This window comes from Anarhichas minor, unplaced genomic scaffold (assembly GCF_050575085.1).
Source record: "Anarhichas minor isolate MPS153535 unplaced genomic scaffold, ASM5057508v1 ptg000090l, whole genome shotgun sequence".
NCBI lineage: Eukaryota > Metazoa > Chordata > Actinopteri > Perciformes > Anarhichadidae > Anarhichas > Anarhichas minor.
The window spans coordinates 1,956,179-1,984,088 of NW_027466536.1; the positions used below are offsets into that span (position 1 = coordinate 1,956,179).

General features: G+C 42.6%; 2 protein-coding genes across 10 annotated transcripts; one reads left to right on the forward strand and one right to left on the reverse strand.

Moving 5' to 3' along the window:
* fbxl9 (F-box and leucine rich repeat protein) lies at window positions 1–9,102 on the forward strand. Of its 9 annotated transcripts, none has more exons than XM_076082099.1 (12): window positions 1–118; window positions 223–346; window positions 1,234–1,335; window positions 1,459–1,593; window positions 2,526–2,705; window positions 3,894–4,199; window positions 4,395–4,611; window positions 5,450–5,607; window positions 5,692–5,907; window positions 5,997–6,209; window positions 6,315–6,532; window positions 6,624–9,102. In XM_076082099.1, the coding sequence occupies exons 2-12, from the start codon at window positions 296–298 to the stop codon at window positions 6,790–6,792; spliced, it is 1,965 nt and encodes a 654-aa protein (XP_075938214.1). In that variant the 5' UTR covers window positions 1–118; window positions 223–295; the 3' UTR covers window positions 6,793–9,102. The 9 variants fall into 9 exon arrangements, with proteins under 9 accessions (XP_075938214.1, XP_075938213.1, XP_075938216.1 ...); XM_076082105.1 differs by having other exon boundaries at window positions 50–118; window positions 285–346; window positions 1,271–1,335; XM_076082100.1 differs by having other exon boundaries at window positions 103–118; window positions 285–346.
* Window positions 8,482–27,892, reverse strand: elmo3 (engulfment and cell motility 3). The gene is made up of 21 exons (XM_076082097.1): window positions 27,647–27,892; window positions 23,665–23,773; window positions 21,638–21,678; window positions 21,427–21,499; window positions 20,319–20,369; window positions 19,848–20,017; window positions 19,293–19,392; window positions 19,004–19,155; window positions 18,187–18,265; window positions 17,364–17,414; window positions 17,107–17,229; window positions 16,805–16,927; window positions 16,568–16,672; window positions 16,211–16,319; window positions 15,941–16,077; window positions 12,389–12,552; window positions 11,949–12,061; window positions 11,724–11,828; window positions 11,488–11,567; window positions 11,325–11,405; window positions 8,482–11,230 (listed from the first exon to the last, which is right to left on the reverse strand). The coding sequence occupies exons 2-21, from the start codon at window positions 23,740–23,742 to the stop codon at window positions 11,018–11,020; spliced, it is 2,148 nt and encodes a 715-aa protein (XP_075938212.1). The 5' UTR covers window positions 23,743–23,773; window positions 27,647–27,892; the 3' UTR covers window positions 8,482–11,017.
* Between the last annotated feature and the right edge of the window lie 18 nt (window positions 27,893–27,910).

Below are 27,910 nucleotides of genomic sequence, written 5' to 3' on the forward strand. Positions count from 1 at the left end.
TCCAGCTGAAGTCAGACGGAAATGTACAGCCTGTGCCTGTGGTACAGTAAAGCAAAGTAGCTTAGTGAGATGACAGCAGGCGACCAGCTCTTCACTGGCTTCCATTGATCTGATATTGGTAATTGTATTGAATAGTTGACTGGAAGAATAATACGAATCATACACAGAAGCTATTAGCTTAAACGCTAACGCTAGTTAACTACAGCTTTGTAACTTGTGCAGCTAGCTAGTGAATGGCTATCTGAGACACTTGTGATGGTCTGGAGTTCTGTTTAATCACGAAGGAGAAGCTGAGATGGAAGACTACAATGAGGAGGACTTCATAGAAACACCTCTTCCTCTGGAGGTGAGTGACTGGGATTGTAATAGGTCGTAATCTTTAGATTTAAACATAATTTAGGTAATTGGGGTTTAAGAAACACATGTATATATGTTATCAATAATAACTGTACTTTATTTTATAATGTGTCTTGTAAAAGTCATCTTTCCCGCAAAAAGTACATTACAAGATTTGTTGATAATAAAATAATACAATTTATTTCGCATTTGATGAATATTGGAAACAAATATGAAACCACATTTTAAACCTGCCTGCTCTCTTCCTCCTCATGTTCTGATGAAAGAAGAAGAAGCAGGTCTCTAACACAAACTTCTAGAGAATCTCATAAATAAAAGAAACTACGTACTTATGATAAACAGAAACCATATGTTTTTATAAATTTGACCACTTAACTCCCTTTCATGCCATAAAACATGTTTGCTGCAATTCCCGTCCTTTTGAAAAGACATAAGATGTGCTCTGTTGTACCCCGTGTTGTGTGTGTGTGTGTGTGTGTGTGTGTGTGTGTGTGTGTGTGTGTGTGTGTGTGTGTGTGTGTGTGTGTGTGTGTGTGTGTGTGTGTGTGTGTGTGTGTGTGTTACATCCCTAGAAAGCCCAGGATGCACTTTTCACAGTACACTCAAATAACCTGCATGCAAGGTGTTTGAAGTAAAGGTCTCAGTGTCATGTCCTCTGTTGAGGACAACAATGAGTTGCCGGGTCTCAGGAGGTGTCAGTGACGGTCCTCTGCCGGTGGATGAGGACTTGTAATGACAAACTGTTCATACTGTCAAAGGACAACATGTCCTTCAGTCATACAGTATTCTGTCAGGTGACCCTGGGGTGGATTTCTCTCTTCCAGGGTCTTCACTCTTTAATGTGATCTAATGCTGTATTTCTATCCATCGCTGCAGATCATAGTTTACATCCTCAGCTTTCTTCACACTTCAGACAGGAAGGAAGCCTCGCTGGTCTCCCGCAGCTGGTACTATGCCAGTCAGGACCTGCACTTTCAGGTAATAATGCAGGATATACATCTTCATAATCTATACTTCATAAAGGAAGGATCTGCTTGAGTGTGTCTTCGATAGGGCAAAGTGAACCCCATGCTACCTCTCTCTCTGTTCCTCTTTGTGCAGAAGAACGTCACCTTCTGCTTCCCGGCTTCATCCTCGTCCCTGGAGCTGATCAGGGGTCTGGGCGGAAAGTCACGCTGCAGTCTTATAATCAGCCAGCTTGACGGGTTCAGTATGTCCAGATCACTGCTTCTGGAGGTGCAGTATGCTACTACGATCAAAAACATTTCACTACTTGGGTTAGCAGGATTTCGGGTAGTTACTGTCTCATACATATTGATATTCTCCGGTCTTTTCATAGCTGAAGATAAAAGCTAAGGAGATTAGTATTGACTACATGATTATAGCTAGATATTATTGTAAAATGTTCTAATTGTCAAAGCTTCAAGTTAAGAATATGTTAAACTGAATATATATTAATCATTTTTCTGAAGAACACCTGAAGCCCCCCTTATGAACCCAAAATACGTCCCGCTTTGCGAAGCCAAACAAGACAAATTGGAAGCAGAAGTGGTATCTAATTGGGCAGCATTTTTGTGTTTTGTGTTTGCATCAGTCTTCCCTCTCTCCTGAAACAGTAGCATTTGTTGTAGACATGACGTCGCTGCTGTCATGTGAGCTCTGATTTTACATTAGCGTTGTGATTTCACTTCAAATGATCACACGCTTCGTTGTGGGTCCCGAGATTTCCCCCACCTCGAGGGCTTGTGAAAGCCTTTTGAAGAAATCTGGGCAAACCCAAGTTGAGTGGATTTTATTCAACTTAGAAACACATTGCCGTCAGGTCTCTCCCCCCCCCCCTGAAAGGCTAACATTGTAGTCAACCAGAAACAAGAATTGTACATTGTGTTGAGTATTTGCATGGCAGCACTCTTATCATTTGGATTTCCCGTCAAACTGACCAGCATATGGTACAGTCATAATTAGACATGTTGTGGTCCAAAGCTCAGAGCAGCTGCAGCGGTTACTGCAGAATTCACACTCATTGACCCTTATCACTCTATCAATAATGTGTGTGTGTGTGTGTGTGTGTGTGTGTGTGTGTGTGTGTGTGTGTGTGTGTGTGTGTGTGTGTGTGTGTGTGTGTGTGCGCACACGCGCGCTATCTCTTTTTATCTTCTTTGTTTTAGGTGGGTCTGAGCTTGGGCTCTAAGCTGGAGAGCTTGGCCCTGCCTGGTAGCAGTATAACAGAGGCCTCTCTGCTTGCCCTCCTCCCTCGCCTCACCTCCCTCCGCAGGCTGGACCTCAGGGGCCTGGACAGCCTCTTCATGTCTGGGGCTTTCCTCTCCAGGGAGGAGCACAGACACCAGGTACTATACATTATATATTATGTAACAGTGAGACGGCGGGCTGAGGTAGACCATTGTTTCAAAAACACCTGAGCTGATTATCTTGCAAACATGTCTTGATCATCCTAAAAAGTCCATTCCTCGAGCATAGTCTTTTATGAATATCTTTTGGTATACCTTGTTTGAACACTGGAGATGAAGTAATAATAAATAACACTTGCCGAAAGCCATTTTGGCTACTGAGACACTGCCAATGCAAAGAGCAAAGATTGTATGTACTCTGGCCTCAAAGTAAAAACACAGTAATTACATATTTGGTTAAATTGAATTTGGTGAGATGTTGCCTTACTTGCCTTACTTACCAAAGCTGTTAAGCAATGGTAAGATTATGATAAAGTAATGATGCTTTCCTAGTAATCGATCAGGCTAATGAAGAACTGTTACTAATATTGTACTGTAGTTTTTAAAAAGGAAGTAATGATAGCTATCGGTTTGGGGGCATTTGGTAAAGAAAGTGGTCAAAATGTAGATTCATATGAGCTTGTGATGTAACACTGATTCCTTAACTTTTTATGTAGCGGCCTGGCCTCAAGAACTGTTAATTATTTTGAGGACTTTTGAGGACTTTTTGTAAGTAAAGTGTCACCATCGGTTGTGTTATTTTCACTCCTGTCTGCTGCATTTCCTCGAAGAATTGCTTTGTTCTAGATTTATTCTGTGTTGCATTGACGAGGTAGAAGCTAAATTATATCATGATGAAGAAAAAAACAGCTAAACTCCCGCTCAACCTGAGCAGAGAAACAGTAACTAACAAGTTAGCTTTAGACTCCAGTGGAATTCATGCAATTTGTTGTGGTTGAGCTACTTTTAAATCACATTATCACATCAAGTCTATTAAATTGTAAATAATATTAACAGTTGATAGATGGAGAGACACTTAGCGAGTAAGGTAATATGTACAGTTCATTTCTTTGAATTGGCAGAGTGCAGTAAATCAGTTTTGGTTCTTTGTAGTAGCATTACAACCATTTAATGATTAATAAATGTAATCACGAGGGCGACTGGTATTGCAGCGGTTAAATGTAGCCTAACCTTTCATAATAATTGTGCACAGTAAATGTTTATGGTCATTGTGTTTGCACAACTTTATTGTTTTTCCACCTGTAGTAATGCTCGAAATTCCGGTCAAACTCCATCTTCTTGTTCCAGGTCGGGTCAGCTCTGTGTGGTCTGGAGGAGCTGGATCTGTCCGACCTGCGGTACCTCTCCGACCTCACCTTCAATCGGCTCACCGGCTGTACCCCGCGCCTCCGCCGCCTCTCGCTGGCCGGCTGCCACATCGCCTTCGAGTTCGACCCGTACCGAGGGTGCCCGGTGGGAGACGTTAAGGATTCCTCAGCATTGCTGTCACTGAGGAACTTGCGGAAGTTGTTAACAGAGCAGAAATCCACCCTCGTAGCTCTGGACCTCAGCAGAACCTCTATTACCCCCGAGTCACTACGCACTGTAGCACAGGTCAGGTTGCCTTTACTCCCTGCAACAGGTTCTGCATATCTCGGTACCTATGTGCTGGTTTATTCAGAGACAATACTTTATTTTGATCATGATTTTAGTGTGTCCTTTAACTTCTTTGAAGACAAGAGTTTTACTTGCTTGTCCTCATAGAAAACACATATTGTAGGTCATTTTTTGATGTTTACTGTGTTTCAGGTTCAGGATTTGGTCTTAGAGGAACTGTGTCTGCACGGCTGTAAGGAGCTGACCGACTACTCAATGGAGATCCTGGTGAAGCACCAGCCGAGCCTCCAGAGACTGGACATCAGTGCCTGCACTGAGCTGACCAGCAGGTCTGTAGAGGCCATAGCTCGGGGCCTGAAGTCAATGGCGCACCTCTCCTTGTCCCGCGATTGGAGGATCACTGAAAAAGGTACAGATAGTATCATTTTTTTGTTTTTGTGTGTATCATACGTATCATATCATTGAAGGTTCATTTGTAAATATAGCAAAACTAAAAGTCTTAACGCTATGCTTAGTGGCCGTTAGAAGCCTGTGTTCATTACAACTTACAACATTAGAGCTGAATCAGTAGCTACTCTTAAGAGCTTTATCAAAACTAAATTAAAAACTAAATGCTGTATCCCGTTGGGAGCATGAAAGTGGTGAGTACATTTTACAGCAATTAACATGTTGAATTCTGAAATATTGTTGCACAAAGTTAACACGTTGTCCTGATGGTGCCACTGAAGAAAAACGCATAGGGTCCACATTGAAAAGGGTTTATCCTCTGGGGAGCATGAATGTGTTCAGAAAAGCTTGATGAGATTTTGATATTTTTGTGTTCAAGTGAAAATGTTGGCCTTATGTTGGATCTATATAGGATATATCCTCTGGAGACCAATACTATCCACAAAATGAAAATTCTATTGATATAGGTGATAGTCAAGGGCAATATTTGACCGATGGTGGTGCGAAACGACGAAACGTCAGATGATCACTGTAATTCTGTAAATCCGTCAGTGGGCATAATGAAATCTTCATAAATGTTACACAATCTGGCCTTACCTGCTAAGAAAAACAAATGAAATGACATCACTGTACTGTATCAGCCCTGAACCTCGCAAGGCAAACGCTGACATAGAGTTGACGGGTTGGGACTAATCTATGTCATGAAATGTATATCATTAAAGCTTTCTTAAAGCAGGGGTGGGCTTTTCTCTGGCCAGGGGATGCAACCCGTGCCTCACACACCCACATGTCATCCACAGGCCTCGCTGACCTTTTGTCTACGTCGTCCCTGAGGAGTCTGGATCTGTCTGAGTGTCTGCATGTCAGCGGAACAGAGATAGTGAAAGGCTTGACGGGATCGTGTGCTGCCAGAGCACAGCTGGAGACACTCAGCCTCAAGGGCTGCACCTACATTAGGGTCAGTCAGTATTATGTGTGTTTACATGTGTGTCTGTGTGAAAAATACATGGAAAAGAACTTATCTTCTCCCTCCTCTCTTCAGGATCTTGCAGTTTTCTCTCTCACCCAGCTTCTAGGGGTCACTCTCCGTGAGCTCGACTTGACGTCATGTGTCAACGTGACGGACTTGTCTGTGCGCGCGATAGCCACATACCTGCAGAAGCTGGTAGTTCTGCGGCTCGGCTGGTGTAAAGAAGTCACAGACTGGGGTCTGCTCGGGATCGTGGAAACGACCAAATGTGAGGCTGACCAGGAGACGGTGAGAACCATAGACACGCGAAGGCAGTCAGAGAAGTTTACAGTACCTGTGCCTTTTTGTTGTAAAGTAATAAAAGTCTCATTCAACAGGGAGACAAGGGTCCCAGGTTCACCCGGACCTTTGGCAACATGGGCTTCTTCAAGCCTCCACGTTTGCCGTTTGAGGAGCGACCCAAGCTGGTGACACAGAATGACCTGCAGCAGTTCAAACAGCAGGCTGGAGCTTCACTTTTAGCTCTCAACGGGCTGCAGGAGCTGGACCTCTCTGCCTGCCCCAAACTCACTGACAGCAGTATCACACAGGTAGGAGGCTGAGGAGAGGCAAAAGTTCATTTTGCCGCAGGAATGCAGAATATTAAAGAATACAAATAAATACTGTGGATTTAATACTGTATCTCACCTCTTCAGGTGGTGCATTACCCAGACCTTCGCCGTCTGTCTCTCTCCATGCTGCCGGAGATCTCCGACGCCAGCTTGGCGTCGGTAGCTTGGCACTGCCGCAGCCTCACCAGCCTGGCACTCAGCCACTGCCCGGGTATCAGTGACCGTGGAGTGGCCCAAGCTGCGCCGTACCTACACCGGCTGCAGCATCTCTACCTCTCCTGTTGTAATAACATCACTGACAGGTGAGTGGCACACAGCTCCACGTCCACTGTATCTGCTGCCCCAGATTTGAAGATACATTCCTGAATTTGTGACCTTTTAAACCCCCCGCAGATCTTTGCTCCTCCTGGTGCAGCACTGTAACCGCCTGCAAACACTCGACATCTCAAGGTGCAAAAACATATCCGTAACAACTGTGGACCTCCTTCAATCTCAGCTGCCCTTCTTGGAAAATGTCCACTACAAATGTATAGGTGGGGCTGATCCGACCCGTACACTCTGATGTCCACTGCTGGATCACTGCTGGTCCTCTTCAATAGCTAAACCTTCTAACTCTGTGAGTTGGGCTCTTTCACAGTTCAGCAATTTGCACAAAAACTGAAGAAATGTTGAAACAGCGGGAGCAACCTGTCACCTATACGTCATCCTGTAAGGGATTTAATAAGTGTCTTCAGTGCGAGACAGATGCCACTTGTATGAAACTAATGTGGAAGCACTTCTGCCTGTATGGTAAACATGTCATATGTTTGTTTATGCTTGGATTCAAACAAAAAGGCAGGGCAGACAACAATGTAACTGACTGAAAAAACATGCACCCTTACTAATACTAATATTCAAAGATCATCAACTGTTTGGACCAAGTGGGAAAACGTTTGAATGTAATGTTGATGTTCAGTTTTATGTGGTGCATCATCACGGAGGGCACAGATTTAATCTAAAGTATGTGCACAATTATCTGTTGAAACCAAAAGAAAAGAAGGAAATAGCACCACAGTATCTCATTATAGAGAGAACGTGAATTGTTGTCTTGTACATTTGTTTTTGTGAGGCAGATGTCGCCCCAAACAACAGACTTTGCTCATTGTTTTAGTTGTCTTGAAGTAACAGGGTGCTTTTATCTACGCTGAAAGGTAAACAGTAAAATACTTCCATAGCAAAGACGCTGTCCCATCAAAAGTACTTTTTAAAATCATATATAATAATGTAATTATGTATTTAATCATTTCTGACTGTGACTAAAATTGAAAAATAAGCTGCTGATTTTCTCCTCACGTTTTCTTGCTTAACATAATTATGCAAATGTAATTGTTCTGAGCAGTAAAGGAAGGTAAGCACATCCTGACAGTACTTTTGATTATTATTTGTTTTAACAATGGCAGCTCTGTGTTGCTAAAGTAGAAGTAAAGATGGGTATGAAGAGAAATAGTTGAATCTCATGTAGTTGTTAACCTGTTGCTTGGATTTAGTTCAAATTTGCACAAATATTTGCCCTGCGTTATCTGATGATATGTATGATGGTATGCTGGTCACATTTATTAAGGAACTTTTACAAAAACAATAAAGGTGGTGCAGTAAAGCAAAATGTGTAAAGCGAGGAGAAAATTGATTTTTAAAGTTAATATGTAACAAAGTATACAAAAGTATAACACCATTAAACCCGATGGAGAACAATATTTCAAATTGAATCTCTTACAATGTTTAAACTAGACACTCCAAGCTCCACTAAAATAGATATGGTCACTATTTTTAAAGATTTTGAACAGATTTTTGAAATTCTTTAGTTATTCTCATTTACATACTCTCCATACATCCTCTATTTAATTTCCTGCAATTTATAGAACTATACTATATTAGTATAGTATACTATACTAAATAAATAATAAATATGACACATATGCCATTCCAACTTCCATACCTATATTTATATCTTTGGCAAGACTGACTCCATACTGAGACACTTCATGTTGGTTTTAAAATCCTTTGAGTTCTAAGCAATATTTCCTATTTTTGGTCCGCCTGGTCTCCTTCTGTAATAATTCATGTATAATCTCAACACTGTTATGCACGATCATGTTAATTACATCTCTTTGTTCAGGACAAACTGCTCTTTCATAATATGTACGCTACAGTGATGTAACATGAATGTATAAATAGTTATATCACCATCAATACAAAAAGAAAAAAATGGAAATTGAATCTCAGATATTTATTCAAATCACACACAACACAATAGTGAACAAGAGTTTTGGCTTCAGACATTTGTTCTCCTAGGCCTTGGTGGTTAGGGGGAAAATAAACATTGCAGCCAACACAGATACAACACTTACATTACAGAAGCCAAATCAAATGTGTAAAAAAAAAGGAATAAGAACTATATATACAGTATGTGTATACTATATACAGGTATATACGTATATATATATATATCCATGGATTGCTCTCTACGCCCTGGTGTACACCTTACAATACTATCCAAGTGCACAAAGGATAACCTACACATTATTTCAGTCAGTATGGCATGTTGAAAAAAGATGTAAAGTTGTCATGTTATAGTATTTCAAAAAAAGGAATGAAAAAGGCATACTATAGAATGTGGAAAAAAAGTCATAGTATAGCATGTTTAAAAAAGTCATATCATAGCATGTCAGTAAAAGTCAGAAATAAGTCATAATAAAATCGTGAAGTTGTCATATAGCGTTTCGTAAAAAGTCAGAGTATTGCATGTCGAAAAAAAGTCATGAAAAAGTCATATTAAAAGAGTTGTAAAAATGGCATTGCGTAGTTTGTCAAATAAAGTCATACCATAACAGTATTACTGTAAAAATGTCTCATAAACAGGTACTCTCTCAGATTCAAAGCTTAAAATCCAACCTGTCCCATCTCTTCAAAACTTCACTCACCATTATACTACTCCAAAAAAAAAAAATCAATGAGTCAATAATAAATTCTCAAAATTTTTAAATAACATGTCTAAAGAATCACAATATATTATATTCAAAATAATGTCTTTCTCAACATTCAAAATATATAAAACTAATTTATCATTCGGGAAGTCATTAAATATTTATAGTACAGTATGTCGAAAAAAAGTCATAAAAAGTCATGATAGTATATCCGAAAGTCACAAAAAAGTCATAGTATAGTATATAAAAAGTTAGAAAAAAAGTTTGTAGAAGATCTTATTGGAGAGTATATAAATGTATATATATACTGTATGTGCTCTGTAACCCACATTATTGCCCATTCCAGTCCTCCTTACCTGTTGAAATACCTCTGAAGAGTCAATACACCATTTCAATTTGTTAAATGGCGATTACAGGTTCCACGGTTTCACTGCGAGGTTATTTATGCCTGAAATGGCTTTGTTTCATTGATTAGTTGTGTTTTACAGATTATAGCCCACCTAGTCCTTTCACCAAATACTAATGGGACATTAATACAACCTATACAATTCTGATTCCACTTGCCAAAAAGTGATTACAGCTCCTACCTCGTCACTGAAAATGTCTCAAAATGACCCGATTTCCTTAATGAGGCTGAAATTTGACAAATGTTTGCCCACCACGTCCTCTTTACCTGCTGACTTGACAAACGTCGAGGATGAAAGGCACAGATTGTTATAAAACCTCGGCTGCTGTGCCATGAGCAAAACACACACACATGCTTGTTTTGTTTTTTGTCAGTATAAATCAAACTGTTTATTATTGTGAAGTCAAAGTGTGTGATTCAAAGTGGACATTATCACAGATAGTTGCGTATCAGGAATGCACTGCAGAGGACACGCGAGACTTTGCTTAAATGAAGTAACCCTGTGACAAAAGCACACCACGTGGTGTCTTGTCGACCTGTGTCAGTTATAGCTGCTTTGAGTGTCACCATTGAGTGCTTTGTGAGTCAGAGTGTAGCAAACTGTGACTGAGCAGGCTGCCTCCATCATATTAGCATCAGCATCATCAAATCATCGTACATTGAATAAAATCAATCAGTTTCAGGATCACTGATCGCATACTGTGTCATACAGATATACAGGGATGATTGCTAGTTCAGAACACATTTATCACAATTTGTTCTTATTATAAAACTGTTGATTATTGTTAAAAACTAAAGCCAAAAACAAAAGGTCGGCTTGGTACCTAGTGTAGATCTGCATCACTAGAATAGAATAAAAAGTCGTACAGAGCATCTCTGCTCAATAGTAATCATGTTGCGCCTCTGGGATCCGTACCAGGGTCAGTACCTATATTAAGTATATTTAAGCTAAATACTGTCCAACATGAAAAACATACTGTATTTGTCTTGTGCTGGAAATAAATGACATGTACCATATCTTTACAAAACACTGTGTTCTAGCTAGTGCCCATTGCAAAAAAGAAAATACAAGAATTTAACAAATGAGCACAACTTGCATTTGAGACAAAGATCAAAGCATCTATTGCCTCGACCAGTAAAAACCAACCTCGCACACACGGGTATATTCAATGTATCACACATAGTTCAGTTAAGATAGATTCAGAATTATAAAATGATGATTACAAATCAAAATAAATCTGTGTTATAGGAATAAGTGCATGGATGCACAGGTCAGATCTCAACACACACGCACCACTTATTTCAGACACACACACACACATACACACACACACACACACACACACACACACACATATATATATATATATATTTACACATTCACACGTGCTAGTTGCACTACAGTGAATGCACACGCTCTACTGCTCAGTCTGGCTGAAGTCGTAGCAGAAGTTGTAGTTGCTAGGCGGTTTGGGGATGACCGGTGCACTGTCGGGGATGGGAACGTTCTCGAGGTCCAGGAGGCGGAGCTTAATCTCCATAGAGAGCAGGATCTCCAGCTCACTGCGCATGGATTCACTACTCATCTCCCGGCCCAGGAGAACGCTCAGTCCATCTGTCCACAGGCAGAACTGACAGAGAGAGGGAGAGCCAGTGAGTATACTGTTCATATGAATTACTCTACATTATAATGCACACAGAAGAGAGGACATTTCAGAGACTCACATCTGTTCTGGAGGGGGCGACGAAGTTCAGGCTGTCCTCTTCTACGTCGTATGTGATGCTAAATGCCAGGTCCAGCACCTCCTGCAGCGAGGGACGCACAAACAAACACAGTGAGATGCGAGCGTAATGAGCAGGAGCATATGAGACGAGGAGTGCTGCTGACCTTGTTCTGTTTGCCCTTGTTGTCCTTCATGTGAGGACAGTCTTTTCCCGTCAGCAAGCCTTTGATATCTGCTACTGGGACTGAACGAGGAGGAAAATAGGGAGAAAAAGAGTGATGAACAGAGAAGGCAAACTCAAATAAATAAATCAGGGCTCCTGATAACTTTTATCATCTAAATACAGAAAAGTTGTAAATCTTTACATATGCAAAGCCACAGGAGGAAAGCTTCAACTCACTCTTCTTCTGCAGCGTTTCAATGGTGGGACTGTCAGTGTCTTCCTCCACATCACCGTAGTGAAGCATTTTGTGATTGGGGGACAAGCGGCAGTACCACAATTTATCTGAGAAAAACAGACAATCAGAGATGTTACAAGAACAAGTTGACTGTTTTTTAAGGATCTGTGTGTGTGTCTGTGTGTGTGTGTGTGTGTGTGTGTGTGTGTGCGCGCTCTCTTTCTCACCCTGTCTGCGTCGGCTGCTAATCTTCCTGAACATTGTTCCTTGACACAGCCTGTTGAGTCTCTGCTGGCGGATCAACTCAAGCAGCTCTGGCTTCAGGCGCTCTTTGAGCTCACTGGAAAGACACACACACACAGACACGCTCAACAAAATGCTTCGTCACATGCTATTAGCATCCTCTCAAATGACAAGAATTTGAACCCATTGATTGTCATTTTTCTCTCGGACCATGGAGCCAAAATAGCTGCAAGAAATCCGCATAAGACACAAAGCCTGCATCAGAAGACCATTGAAACCAAAATATACAACGGCAGACCTAACCTGACATTTTCTGCCATGCAGCTGAAACAACGTAAGCAAAAAAAAAAAGAGAAAAAAAGCTGCACATGTAAATGGTTTCATCAGAGGCTGGTATCAGATCTTTAGACATCCTGCTACTCACAGTACAGGTGGAGCAAGTGTCTCTTCTTGGTGCAGCCGCTCTGTCTGCCGCAGCTTGAGGATCTCGCTGTAGTTGAGGGCATTGACTTTGTTCTTGAAGAGCTCCAGGGAGGTTGGCTTACTGGACAGCGTCCTGGTGATCTGCTCCCTCACCACCTGCATCACCTGGGGATGGAGACATGGAGACATGGAGACGGAGAGAGGTTAGACACTGTGCAGTCACGTGTCGGCTGGATGACTGCGTACTGCCTCCTTTGACAGCTGGGAGGGATGAGTGATAAGTGCAGGCCTTGGGAAGCCATTTTTAGTTTTGTTTACTTGATTTGTAATCATATGGACTGTGTTCTATGCAGCTCTCCCCCAAAAACAACTTCCTTGTTTTAGAGATTCCTTTGGGTTGTAGTGGCCTTCAAAAAGAGAGCTTCTGTATGACGTTAAGTGAGATAGACATAACTTGTCCACATCATCAGAAGTCAGCAGCAGAAAGGAGCAATGTATAAATTCAGACGATGATGCCATCATTTGTATTCCTCTGTTTTTTAATTTCAATTTGATTGTCTTGCCTTTTTTTGTGGTTTGCTCTCGACACAGACTAGTTTGCAGAATTTGTGACAAAATACTCAACGTCAAAGTTCCACTTACTATCTTTTTCAGAGCTTTCAACCACAAGTCACAATCTTCATCACCAGGCATTCATTGATGAAGACACTGTTTGCATGGCCAAGAATTAACTTCCATGCTGAAGTTTGCAGAAGTTCCGGTGAACTTCTGCTTTGTGTGAAGCCATGTTACACAAAACAAACATGTACAGCAAGGACAAAGTAGTGACCAAGAAATTAATAATTTCCCTCCTACCAACCAAATCACATCAACACAGGGAAGGCCTACTACACCTTTGAGTATTTTATATAAGACATTTTGGGTGACAATATAAAAGCCCCTAACTATTACCTTTTACCTTTAAAACCCACTTCAGGAAGTTTCCTGTTATATTTGGTTTTAACTTAAGAAACAAGTTTATAAATTCCCCCAGATTAAAATGCTGTAGCACTGACTCAGCATTTGCTATACCCATGTGATTGTGAGTGTGTGTGTGTGTGTGTTTATTCTGCATGACTTGTTAATAAACTGAAGCTCACACAGAGGGACAGGGGTTGACCCCAGGTACCCTGAAACAAGAGCTCAGGGCAGTCGGTCAAACAGTGGATATGTGGAAAATCTCTATCTACTCTCTATCTATATATCAGTTGTAAATAGTGGAGCGTCTATATAGAAATCTATAGCGCCCCAGAGAATAAGCTGACTCCAGCACTATTTGTCCTGATCTCGCTTTATCTGACACACACACTGTGCTGACCTACATCATTCCTGTTCACACCCAATTCAACGGATTGTGATCAATTAGTGACTAAAGTGTAAATTGACCCATTCACTGCAGCACTGTCCAGACTTCTCTCCACACGGCATGTCCCATTACACAAATAACCGTTTGCTACAACAAAGCATTCGGTTACAAGCAATGCACAAACATTTAATCAAAACCCACAGCAGAAATGGCAAGAGATATCTGGTGGCGCTTATTAAACATCTGACACAAGCTTTAATGTGACCGAGCTGTTCACGACCACAGAGAATGAGCGAGTCTGTCCGTCTGGCAGCAGATGGTGGAATCCAGACTGTCATTTTATATTGTGTGAACACGCAGGGACACAAAACAAGCGGCTAGAGTTTCACCCTGTGACTCCCCGCTCAAGCCCCCCTGAGCCAAAATAACCTCACTGTCCAACAACTTTCACATGACACAAACCTGAGACAGCTGCTTCACACTGTTGTGTCATCTGAACTCTCATGCCGTGAATCAGTTCTGCTGTTAAGTCTCACCTGTTCAGCCTCGGAGTATGGATGAGAAATTGCACTGGGAACATTTGATATTGACTTCCCAATTAAATCATCTTGCTTGACTCATTCCAACCAGGAAACAATACTTAAAAACCACCTTACCTCCATCTTTCTTCCTTCAGTGCGGACTATATTTCAATCCCAACTTCGAATTGCACCCGTCGTCAACGATCAGAGAAATGTGACGGGGATGACGAGCGGTGACGGTGAGGGAGAGAGACAGAGATCACCTACATGACAGGAGAGGTGCAGGCCTCCCAGTGTGGGTGTTTTGTAAACAGACACCCTGATACTGTCACACACATGCACAAACGCACGTCCTACTCACATCCCCCCGCCCAGCCACTCGGTCATTTAGCTCAACTGGCCAATAGGAGCGACGATGGCCGCCGTCTCCGTTCCCTGAAACCCTGCAGCACATGCATGCATGCCAAATGTTTGTGTGTGTGTCTGTGTGGAGGATGACCGTTATCACAGGGGGTGTATAGAGCCATGCAAATACATTCTTGTGATTGAACTGAAGGATTGTGCGTTTGTTTGTGGCACAGTCTCACTCACACAAACACCAATACTTCCAATTAACTCACTAGGTAACGAAACCTAAATTTGTGATATTACATATACCACCACTCCTCCTCCACTCCGCTCCCTCCAGTCCAACCCTCTCATTCTCCCCCCCTCACATTGTTTCCAGAAGTTTTACGTTCCCTCTGTTGTTGAGTAATTACTGCTCATGCCCCGAGCGCTTTGTTTTTCTCGTTTCCTGCTCCCTTTGTTTCTGCCGCCCACCACGCTTCTCTTTGTCCACCTAATGCCCCTTTGTCCTTGCCCCAAAGCACCCTGGGTAGGGGGCCGTGGTCAAAAACAAAAGGCCGGTCGGCTGGGTTGGCGCTCAGCACACTGGCCCGCTCCCGACAGGTCAAAGGGTCACAGGGTTTTATGGCTATCAGGAGAGCACTGTTGATGCCTTCTGTTGTGTGTGATGTTGAAATGCGGTTCAGGACAAAAGCTCCACCACTCTCCTTTTCAGGGCGGCTGGATTCTCAATATTTCTCCCAGACAAGACCCCGATGCTGAAGGCTTGGCTCAACCCATCGCCATCGTACAAGTACTGCATTGTGGTTGTAAGGTCACTGTGTGCTCCTAAATGCAGGGTCAACTCTGTATGGGCAGGATTTGGGGATGGTTAGCATAAGAATGCCCCTATACAAAGCCACAAAGGTACAAACTTACACAAATAAATAGTGTGATTGATATTGTTTTACTGAGAGTTACGCGAGAAGATCACTACCACTCTCACGGTTCTTTGTTAAAATATGAAGATTGAGCCAGCAGCCAGTTAGCTTAGCTTAGCGCAAAGACTGGACACAAGGAGACAGCTAGCCTGGCTCTGTGTAAAAGGTCAGAGACTTAGTAATGCTAAGCTAAGCTAACCAGCTGCTGGCTCAAGCTTCATATTTACCGTACAAATAATGAGAACAGTATTGCTCTTTTCATCAAACTCTAAATGCATTTCCCGAAAGGTTGAACCATTGTTTTGAAGTGAAAAGAAAGCCGGTTAAGTTTGAAGCTAGAACTGCCTGGTCAAAATCTCACTGCATGGCACCATTTCTCTTGCTCGCCCTACGAAGACAAACATGCCATGCTATTGTACCTTGTCAAAGTCCTCCTGTGTGGCTCTCATCTCCTTCCAGGTCTTGTTGATCAGCTGAATGCAGACACAGAAAAGCTCCTCCATCAGCCGATCCTGACTGAAGAAGATGGGGTGGTAGGCACATCCCGTCTCTGAGGCTGTTCACAAAGAAAAGGGACAGATAAGACGGAGAACAAAAGCAAAATCAATACAAGATTGTCAGCTGTAGAGCCGGTTTGACGAGAGGGTTACAGTCATGGCACTAACACTGTAGACTGGAGGGCAACTTACGGGGCTCGCCGATGCGAAGGATTTCACACAGGATGAGTGTGAGCTGGATGCTGCTCCTGGCAAACGGACACTCGTGTTTGTCTTCCCTGCTGCTGTTCTCCAGGACAAACTGGGAGACAATTGAACATTTTATTGTTAACGTAACAAATTCAGTTTTAGCTGGTCACAATGTGAAGCCTCTGTCGTAGAACTCACACAGAAACAACAGTTGCATAACATTTGTTCTTTTCATTATGTATTAAGACAACTGAAACATGAGATCAGGTAGTTAAAATGAGAAATGCTTTCTTGTGCCACATCATTATAAATGGGGAGCTTTTTAAACGGTTAAATTACAAGCAGATAAATAATGCTCACCCTGCTGTAGGCATCAGGATAGCGTGCAGCAAAATAAAACATGGTGTCCAAAGCAAGAAGACCAGGAGGCGTTCGCACCAAGTCCTGACCAGGGTTACTATTGTTCTAAAATTATTTAAAATAGAATCAACATTAATCACAGCGATATGAAGATGAAAAGTACTTTAACCAGGAGCTTTGATAACGATGAAAGTGAATAGATACAGAACAGAATAACTTCTGACAGCAGTCACTCACAGAGAAGCCCAACTTCTTGAACTCTTTGGCGCAGAGCGAGCGTCGTCTCTCGTTGCTCAGACTGTTCTCGGTCTCGGTCTCAAATGCTGTCTGCCGCAAGCCGTGAAGGATATCTCTCTGGTCCTGCAGGGGGAGAGGCAGATAAACCATGGATGTGTACTTTCCAGAGATGGACGCTGAGTGCACATCTCTGTGTAGTCACTGTCATGCACGCGCTCTTCATTTGGTGTTTCTGACCATTAAAACTAAGAATGTTACGCATTTTGTCGATAATTTATTAAACTCCTGATGTTGGAGCTCACCTGGCTGTAACAGTCCATAGGAGTCCTCATGCGGGCCTCCAGGTGATTTAAGGTAACAGACTGTAGGACATAGAGGTAGTGGGCCATCTCGTCCTGGACTGAACCAGAACTATGGATGATGTTCTGCAACAAGTACACACATTTCTTCAACAGGCCAGAGATGTTGCTTTGCTGACATTCCTCTGCACAACAATGAGGTCATCTTTCATCATGTTATACAGAAAACTATGTGAAATGTTAATAAAGAGATAATTTACTTTATAAATGTACTGCCGGAGATTCCTCTTATTCATGAACGCAAAAATATCCTGGAAAACAGAAGACAAGGGAGCAAAGTGAGCATGACGACAACAACGCGTTACTGGGGTGCAGTGACGTGTTTCTAACAAGGGGTGGCGACATAGTGTCAGTTGCGGATTAGTGGGTGGGGACAAGGGTTTAGTGTGTCAGACTTTGACCTCAGTGACAAAAGCATCACTTGCTGGTACACCCATCTCTAGCCCGGCCTCGTTTTGCTCAGGGCTTACTTGAGAAGCTGATAAGAAGGGTGGATTTGTTGACTCACTGTTAAAAGTGAGGAAGTGTGAGTCTGTGTGTCGGTAACAAAGAGAGTCTGAGCAGAAAGGGAGACGGAGGGCTGAATGAGGGAACTGTTTCCGTACAATGAGAGAGGACCAGGAACTGGACAGTGGGAGAGAAAGCCTCGACTTTGTGTCGAAGAGCTCAGACAGAATGAGATGGATGGGTGCTTTCCAGCTGTCCGTAAGAAGTGACGTCAGCAGGAGTCTGACTCGCATGTACAATAATGGCCTAAACATGCATGACACTTTCAGCCTTGGATACAGAAGCTTCCCATCACTACACGAATGCGACATAGTAATGATGACTGAACGTAAAAAAAAACATCAGCCGAGTTAAAATATGCTCAGTGCATACCGATTAACAGCTGCAGGCGCCACTGTCTGGAAGCTGAAACTGACCAAATGCCTACTTGTCTGCATGCTTGGAAGCTTTACTAGCTATGAGAAGAGGAAGTGGATGAAAGTGCGTTAGAAAGTAAGCAGCAGACTGCAGCAGCACCTGTCTGTCTGAGTCCCCGGCTGTTTGTAGTAGTGCCATAAGTAGAGCCATAGCTTTGGTCTGTATCTGCTGGTTCGTCCTGAAAGTGGTCAGAGGAGAAGAAAAGCGAAAGTGAGACAAACGTATGATTTAGACGCTCCACTGCGGCACGAAAAGGTGCGCTTAGTAAGGAAAACAGGTTGAGATCAAAGGATGTTTCAAAAGTTTCAATTCTCACATCAATACATTCAGTATCAACTGTACTAACTGTGCAATTCTGGTGTGAGAAATGGCAGAGACAATGGTATTGTCTGCACTAGTTGTTTTTTTTACATATTTAAAAACTTCCTGTTCCAGAGAGCAGGCTGCCGCTTCACTGCATCACAGATTTGTAACTCTTTCTCTTTGCTGAACAGTAGACACTGAACATTTTAAATGTAATTTTTTTTTCCATCTGTCTTTAGTTTCTCCCACTATCTGCCACTGAAAGTGGTTTGGTTTTTCGGCCAATGCGTTCCGCCTCTTGTTCTCCAAACAGTGTACCTGCATGCAACCAAAAGCCCGCTCCAAAGTGATTGGTCAATTCTACTTGTACAACAAATAGTCAAGACTACAAATGGAAACCTGATCGCTTACATTACTGAAATCTTTTACCTGTTGCCTCCAGATTTTATGTCTAAGAACCAACGTTATAGCTTTAATCAAAATAAAAGCTGGAACACGCAACACATTTGGAAAGAGGAAATATTCGTATATATCCAGCAGGTTTGGCTGCATTTATTCAAAGTTTCATTTAATTTATGATCGGCTTCTAAGAGTCGGACCGTATCTTACTTACACCTGGAGGTGAGCGATGAGCCGCTCCATCGTGACTTCCTGTTTGACCTGCAGGAAGAGGCCGTGGCTGCTCTGCACCATGCTCTCTAGGATGGCCAAGGACACCTGCTGTATTGATGCGTCGGTCAGCTTGGCGTTGACAAAGCTAGCAATCTGGCAGGACCGGAAAAAAAAGGAAGTGAAGGAGAGAAGGAAGACAGAAGGTAGGAAGAGTAAGAAAGAGTGCAGCTACAATCAAGGACAAACAAATCAGCGACAAAACAACAGACGGAGAGCACAAGATACAGCACCTTCTTGATGAAGACAGATGACAGGTTCTCCCATGAAACTATCCCATGATCCATCAGTTCCATGAAGCCAGTCAGCGTGTGGGTCATTATCACATTGCCCCTGAATGACGCAGACAGACACACAAAGAAATATTATGCACTCGGACACTTACGCTGGCAAAACGCTTTCAGATGGACTGCTTGCGTGGAATCTTTGCATTTATCACAACGCAATCAAAAACATTTCCATCATGTGACAGAGCACCTCAGGATGCAGCTCACTGTGCTGCCTCTAAATGCTACAGTGGAGTTTGTCAAGTGTTTGATATGATCATGGAAACTGCTCAAAAATGTATAAACCAATAGGCTTTAACCGAAATTGGAAGAGAGAGAGTCTGGAATGAATAAGGAGGAAACACTTCTTTCTGCAGAATACAGTCTATACATGTTGAGCTCAGCAAGATATGCTGCAACATGTGCAAGAACCACTGATATCTATCTGAGGAACAACATTCTACCCCCTGCCATTGGAGAAATGAAAGCACAGACACACACACACACAGACTGAGTACTAACTCGTTAGCGTCCTCTACTATTTTGACCAATAAGAGATGTCCGTCTCGACTGATGAACTCCTGAGCGAAGGTCACGTCTGTGGAAACGCTCGCCAGTTCCTTCAGCGAATCACAGCGCACGCCCGAGTCCGAGCTCTGGATGCCCTTGTACAGGTCTTCTGCACAGCGGCCCTGCGTTCACCAGCATCAACAAAACACATGTTCACGCACACCATACTCAACAATTGTGTCCTTGTCTAGTTACTCATATCATATTGTTTGCACTTCTTTGAAACTCAGCTACTTGTCATAGTAACAGAATATTGACTTATTCTATTAACTGTTCGTGCAGCTGATTCTGTACATTTTCTGCGTGCAGTGTGTGTAGATGACAGTGAAGAGCCAGTGACAGTGAGAGACAGAGGGGTGTGAGGAGGAATGTGAGAGGAGGGAGGTGAAAGAGTGGCTGAGAGCCTGGTTGACGCAGACTCACCGGTGCCTTGGTCAGACGCAGAATGCAGCCGTTCTTAATGTCCAGACGATTCTACACACACACACACACACATATATATATATATAAATAAAACAGACACACATGCATGCACAGGGAAGAGTATTTAAAAGCTGTTGAAAAATAAACTCTGGCATGTGCAGTGACACAAACACCTCAAGGTAGTGAAAGTCAGACACGCATGGATACAAATAAAACTAGCCACACAGACATATAAACAGAACAAAGACCTATACACACAGTAGCCCATACAGAGAGCCACACTTGGATAAATATAGTATGCAGAAAAAGCACCAGTAATTAGTACTGACACTTACTGTTTCGCTTAAAACTGTTGTGTGTGTGTGTGTGTGTGTGAGCAGCAGAAAGATAACCAGCTGTGTTAGCAGAGGAACTGATGCGATTGGCCTGTTGATCCAGCATTCCTTTTAATAACAATGCATTTATCCTACTTTACCCTTATTATAAGAGTTTATCTAACACGGACAATACAGATCGCTACATAGGTAAAGGACATACAAGAGACGAGACGTAATGCGTTTAGTGCGTCTAGCTGAAGCAATTTTCACCCCCGTCCGTGGCTGGAAGGGTTTAGATACAGGCTGCAACATGAAAGGAACATTTTGAATACACAATAAAGAAAACGTCTTTTTCTCTGCATCTATCTGACGGCATTGTGATGTCTCCTGCAGGCCGGCCTTCAGCCCAAAGAGGGGGAGGGCCTTCAGTGGCAACCTTTTCAAAAAGGTCACTTGGCACCAAGATGCCCGGTGTACGTCCAGCTGCTTTCCTGACGTTGTGTGACGTGGGACTAGTTCTGGGTCAAGTCATTTTATATTCTTCTGGACTCGAGAGAAATGCTCACAGAAGCGGACAGAAGTGCTCACAAGAATGTGATTCCCAGATTCATTGCCGTGCTCTGACAACTCGAACAGAGATTTACAACATTTCTCGTCTTCAACGTAGAAACATCTGAAGCCTCAGATCTGCTGCTCAACGTCTTCACGCTGCGCTCAAACCTTCATCAGGCCGACTCCCCGGTGTAGATGAATATTTGTATTGATTCGTACGTACAGTTGATGTGACTCACCGATTCAGTGATGTATGTCTGCACTCCATCCGCGTACTGCAGAGCGTGGTTGTCAGGACCTGGGAGATTCCAGCTACACACACACACACACACACACACACACACACACACACAAGCTGATATTATGTAACTATCGCGATAATATATACAGTTCAATGATAATGATATCAAACATTACCACAAAGACAGTGGTGAGGCAGCATCAACTTACCCATCACACACTTCCTTTATTACAGCAGACAGAGGTTTTTTCTGTACAAAGACAACAAAAACAGCATGTAGTCAGATACATACCAACGCAAACACATTCACGCAACATAAAAAAAGACTCACACCTGCTGCATACATGTGGGTGGTAACCACAGGTTATAGACTATCACAGTATTTTTTCTGTCAGGGAGCTGAATACACGCTTCAGCACTGACGTGATGGGATCACAACTATTCTCGCTGGCTGCAAACCTCGACTGCTGAGAAGAGGAAACCTAAGAGCTCCCCAACACTTTCCGAACTATGTTACCCTCGGTGCCCAGATCCCTCTGTGAAAGTAAATAAAAGCCAGACTACTTCCATGTCTGGCTCTCAGCTATCCTGCCATTAGTGGTCAGTCCCGCGGTCAACCAATCAAAATGTCTCAGGGTTCTGCGGTAGACCCAGCGGCTCCTCTGTTATTAATGGCAGCCAAGAAGGTCAACCAATCAAAATGTGTTTCGTGAAGACGGCTGGGCCAATGAGAAAACGTTGGGGGATTCTTCTGGGCCCATAATATTTGGTTGTGAACCAAATCAACACTTTTGAATGTGTAATTGTTGTGCTGCTGTTAGGATTATTACAACAAAAAAATAACAGAAATATCGTTGAAGGTATCGGGGCTTGAAAAAGTGTGTCAACCTGGGATCTGTGTTCTTTCCAGTTTCAGTTGTGTTGCATTTTCCAGCTGTTCCAGTGAGTACCTGTTAAATCCATTCTCACTCGGTTCAAACCTCCTCAAGTGATGTAGAGCGTGTGATTGTGAGAGACACACCCCTGCTGTCTGGGATACAGTTCAAACTACTACTCATGCTTAGAGTCTCGTACAAAGAAGTGCAACTTCCCCATAGCTTCTGAGAAACAACATGGAAAACTCCCCGACAATGTCATCTAGTAACAGCTGAGAAAACAAAACCAGCGGATGCGCATGAAGCCCCAAAGTGTTCAATATCATATAATCAGAGGCAACAATATAAATATAAACGGGGGTGTGTGATGAATCAAACATTCGATAACCTCCCGCGTTACCGATAGCTTCAAAATAATTGAAGAAATGATCAAAAATCAAATCGTTAATTAAGTCGGAGCCTAACGAGGCTACTCATGCTGCTGTACTCACGAGACGCTAACAGGCTAAATCGGGTCGCAGTTGTTGAGCTGGTTTGTTTGAGAGGAAGGTGGCCTGTGATTGGCAGAAAATTAAGGAACCTGGTGACATCACCACTGTCGTGAAAAAGTGACGTTATAAAATAAAAATGGATTTGAATAAAAAAATGATTTCACATTTCAAATGTAATAAATAACAAAAGGAAGTCTTGTAATACTCTGCACAGTTCAGTGCTATTTATATTATAACAACTTGTTTATCTAATGTTGAACCACAGTTTGAGATGTAAAAAGCAGAAAGGACAGTGACTGAAAAGAAAATATTAATACTACCAGTCAATGACATCACAGACGATTATTATATTCACCAGACGTGGCAGCGACTGAGGCCATTTTCAATATGCCGTGCTGCAGCACAAACCACGCTGGTGAGGAAGTGGAGATAATAACCCTCTGACCACAGCCACCCAAAAGTCGCACCGAGATCATCTTCTTTGTCTTTCTGTTTCCACTGTTCCAATGATCACACGCGTGCTGATCTTCTTCATACACATTGTGATACTATTGATCAAATCACAGAACCATCTCAGAAAGAAGAAAAAGATTTGTTCAGATAAAAAGGTCCGAAAAACCAATTCTGCCAAGCATTGTCTGAATTTGGTCGACGCCTCTGTTTCTTCTAAAACAATGAGGAAATATCTGATTCATTGTTTTAGTGCTAGTGCATATGTGCAGTTTGGTTATAATAGTTTCAACATAAAAAAAACTATTTTGAGGTCACATTAGTGTATTTGCTACACATGCATGAGTCAAGGTTCATGTGTGTGTGTGTGTGTGTGTGTGTGTGTGTGTGTGTGTGTGTGTGTGTGTGTGTGTGCTTTACCTGGTCCAGTTGTATGAGCTGGGGGTAGGCCCCAGGCATCTGGATGGCTATCTTCACTATGTCCTTCTGTTGAGGCATGTTGGCACCTCTTACCTCCACCACTCTCTAGCTGTTGATAATAAAAGAGATGAAAGCGTCAAAATGAAGTGCCTCATCACGTTTCATACATAATATACTCACTACTACCGGCAACCTGTAAAAAAATACAATATATTTCACAGTGACCTCATTGTTCACCAGAACGTGAACATTGATCATTTCATAAAGATACAAAAATGTGGACCAAGTCTTGACTACAGTTCATGGATTTCAATGACTCTTCTCGTGGGCTATTGCTGTTGTGTCAAACGGATTATGAATTCAGTGATTTTAAAAAGTCATCAGGTAACAGCTAACCAGCCCGAGAGCAGTCTCTCTGTGAAGTGGACCAAAGAGTGCCGTCAGTCATCTCACGAATGGCTGATGGCGGTCGATGCAACTATCATTTTCACTATGAGGTCGTACGGAACTGTGTTCCTCTTTCACTGTGTGTTCATGGTGCAATGAGTACAGCTGAGAGGGCTGAATACTGTCTGAACACGCAGTATTCTCACTTTTTCTTCTCCCCTTTCCACTTCTCACACACACACACACACACACACACACACACACACACACACACACACACACACACACACACACACACACACACACACACACACACACACACACACACACACACACACACACACACACACACACACGCACACACGCACACACACACACACACACACACACACACACACTTCCTCCCCAGCCTTCAGACAGCATTCCCAGAGGATACAGAAGAAGCAGTTGTGCTTCCAACCCTCCCCCCTTCCTCGTCCTTCCTCGTCTCTCAGACATCGAAACAATACAATTGGATCTAAATTCTTCTGTACATTCATGAGCTCTCGATGAAAGCAAATAGGTCGAGCTTGTGCCTGCTTGTGTTCGCTGTGATTAATGACCCGCACCCTCTTCCCGATCTCTGGGACAGTTCACATACCGTCGCTCCAGTCTCAAAGCTCTCGCAGGTTTCAAAGCAATACTTCTGTCAAAACAACCCCACGTCACTCGCCACAGAGGCAGCATCCTTCCTGATAAATGAGGCTATCATAGCAGGGTCGACTGAGGCTGCAGTCCTGGTCCGGTTTGTTGTTGGATCACTTAGATATGGACTGGGGTGCTGAAAACATTACACTGGTGCTGAAGGTCGACTTCCCTCCAACAAACAACAACAACAACAACACGAAGCCTTAATCTTGAAGAGGTTTAGGTGTGAACGTAGAATTGTTCTCGGGCAGCTGATGAGTCAGCAAATTCAAGGGTAACGGCATGTCATGTCTTTGCAACAGCAAACGCTGCCTGTGGGGTTTAAGCTCAACTAAATGATGAATGGGAAACTAAGCCCATGTGTTTATTAGCTGAAACCCTAATTAGTGCTGCATTAGTGGCTGCACTACAAAGAGTGAAAGAAGAGGTGCCTTTGTTTTGTTAGAGCTATTCATCACAGTGACATGTACAACGGCAATGACATGAACATCATCAAACGATTGTGACATTAGTAAGTACCGCCTCACAGAGATGCTGGCGTGGCTCTAGGCGTTGGTTTCCTGAACTATTTGATGTTTATTTAAATCCTATTGGATTTAAATAAACATCAAATGTGTAGTTCAGGAAACCAACAGTTTAATGTTACTGTATTGTTAAGTATTTAACTTAATGAGGCAATTTTGCAATAATATCTTGTGTGTGTGACTATTGGTGCTTTAAGATTACGTTTAAATGTTGTCAAACAATTATCGATGTTGCCAAGCAGGTAGAGACGATGAATTTCTCTCAAGTCTAATAATTTAAGAATATTGTCTCGAACAGAAAAAAAGGCAGCAACTACTTTATGATATTACCATAGTCAGATATCACATTACTGTTTATATTAATACATATTCTATTGCTATTCTGCTGTTGTTAGAATATGTATCGGGTTTCCTGAAACTGCAGGTGTATCCACAGAACACACACTCTCTAGTGCCATCGCACAGAACTACATCAGGGGAAAGGGCTGATGGACAAATGTCCCTCATGTAGCCACTTACACTTGTTGAAAAGAAAGCGTCCGTAGACTTTTGTCCAGAAAGGGAATTTAAAAAGGTCAAGACCAGTCAGAGGAGAGAGCGAAAACAGTCAGTTCAGACCTTCTAGCAGCTTGGATTCGTCTACATCATCATGACCTGTCCGTACATGCTCCAGGCCTCCTGTGATACTGAACATTCCCAGCCAGAATGTAAATATAAAATGTTAAGTGGACTGCATTCATGTTGTGCTTTTCTAGTCTTAGAGAATACTCATGAAACATTCACACCCACACTCACACATTTTGGGGGTTCAGCATCTTGTCCAGGGACACTTCGGCAGGGGCCAGGGATCGAACCACCGCCCTTATGAGTAACTGACGACTGCTCTAACTGCCGAGCAACAGTCACCTCTGCTCATGAGTCTCGTCGACAGCTTCCCTTTTCAAATGAAGCAGAAGAGACGGGGGAGACTTTCGCTCAGGTGTGTCTGTCTGTGCCTGTCGATGCACGTTTGTGATGTCCCCTGAAGTAAGTACATAGAGGCCTTCTGTGTCTTCTGTGTTAAACAGAAGGGGAGTTAAGGTGTTAGTGCACTACTCTCAATGCTACTCATCTTAAGAAATGTACTGGCAATTACTTCAATTTTATTGATAAAAGAAAATCGGAATCAATTTTCTTTAATGTGAATATTTGCTAGCTTTCTCAGTTTTCTATGACATCAAATGCAATATATTTGGTTTTAGTTCTGGGTTTGGACAAAGCAACGTATTATGAAGGCGTCACTAAGGACTAATCACTAACGGGCATTTTTCAGTATTTTCTGATAGCTTATAGACCAAAATGTCAATTGATTAATCAATATAATAGTTGGCAGAATAAATAAATATAACAACTGTCAGTTACAGTCTTATTAAGTTTTACTTAACATGTCACAGTTAAGTTAATATATTCTTAAGGGGAAATAAATACAATACTATCAGGACGCACACAGTAAACTATCATAAACAGACTGATGATGCATTCATAACCCATTGTTATTGTGTTAATATTTCATCACAGTAATGGAAATAAACCTAAACTTTACAGGGGTGTTAAGATTAAAATCTCTCCCATGTTCAGCAGCTGTCAGTGCCCATAGTCTTCTATAGGAACTGTGATTCAGTACTAAGCTGAAAGCCACCAGCACACCCAGACCCTTTGTTAGCCTGCTGACTCACGAGCGTGTCTCAGAACCCCTGGACTGACAGACACCCCCCACCCATGGGAGTGTGTGTGTGTGTGTGTGTGTGTGTGTGCGCGTGTGTGTGTGTGTGTGCGCGCGAGAGAGTGAAGGGGGAAGCTCTCAGCTGCCTGAAATTCCTAACCTGACAGGGTTCCTTCCACACACGGACACACACGTACGCGCGCACACGCACACGCACGCACACACACACACACACACACACACACCACGAACTGAATACATCTCAAATACAAGAATAATACAGAGAAAGACTGACTTCAGGCTTCTACTGGAATTGAATGACTTGCTTGCTTTGTATTTATAAAAAGAAAAAAGATAATAAAACATACAACTGGTCTTATTCATGACAATAGTATAGCTCTACTTTACACAAATAAATGTAACTTTTGTGTGGCTGAACACTGTAAGCTACATTAGTTCAATAAAGGCACGCGCTCTGCTGTGTACGTGAACCACCAAACTATGTTTTAAACCAACTAGTTAGAAGTCAACACGTGAACGCAAATAAATGTAACAGCACCTGAACTGTTATTACTTCAAACTGATATTACTAAAGACAAAGCTTTGCAAAAAGATCCATGACAAGGTTGTGGAAGAAGTGAGAGAGTCAGCTGCAGAGCTGTTTTTTTTGTCCTGGTCCTACCTGGTTTGAAAAGACAAGTCGAGGGTTAATGTCCCACAGGAACCGCTGCAGTCGGACCGAGAAGCATTTGCAACTGTCCGCTTTTCCCCTCGGAAGGAACTACCTTAGTCCGCAGAAGTGTCTTCTCTTAGAGTAACATTTAAACTGCTCAGAAACACAGGAGGAAACTCCTTGCAATAGGTTTTCAGGAGTGATTAGTTGACCTAAAAGTTCCGGGTTGGTTGGAGTCGTTCAAGCCAAAGTATGAGGCAAGTTAGCCAGATT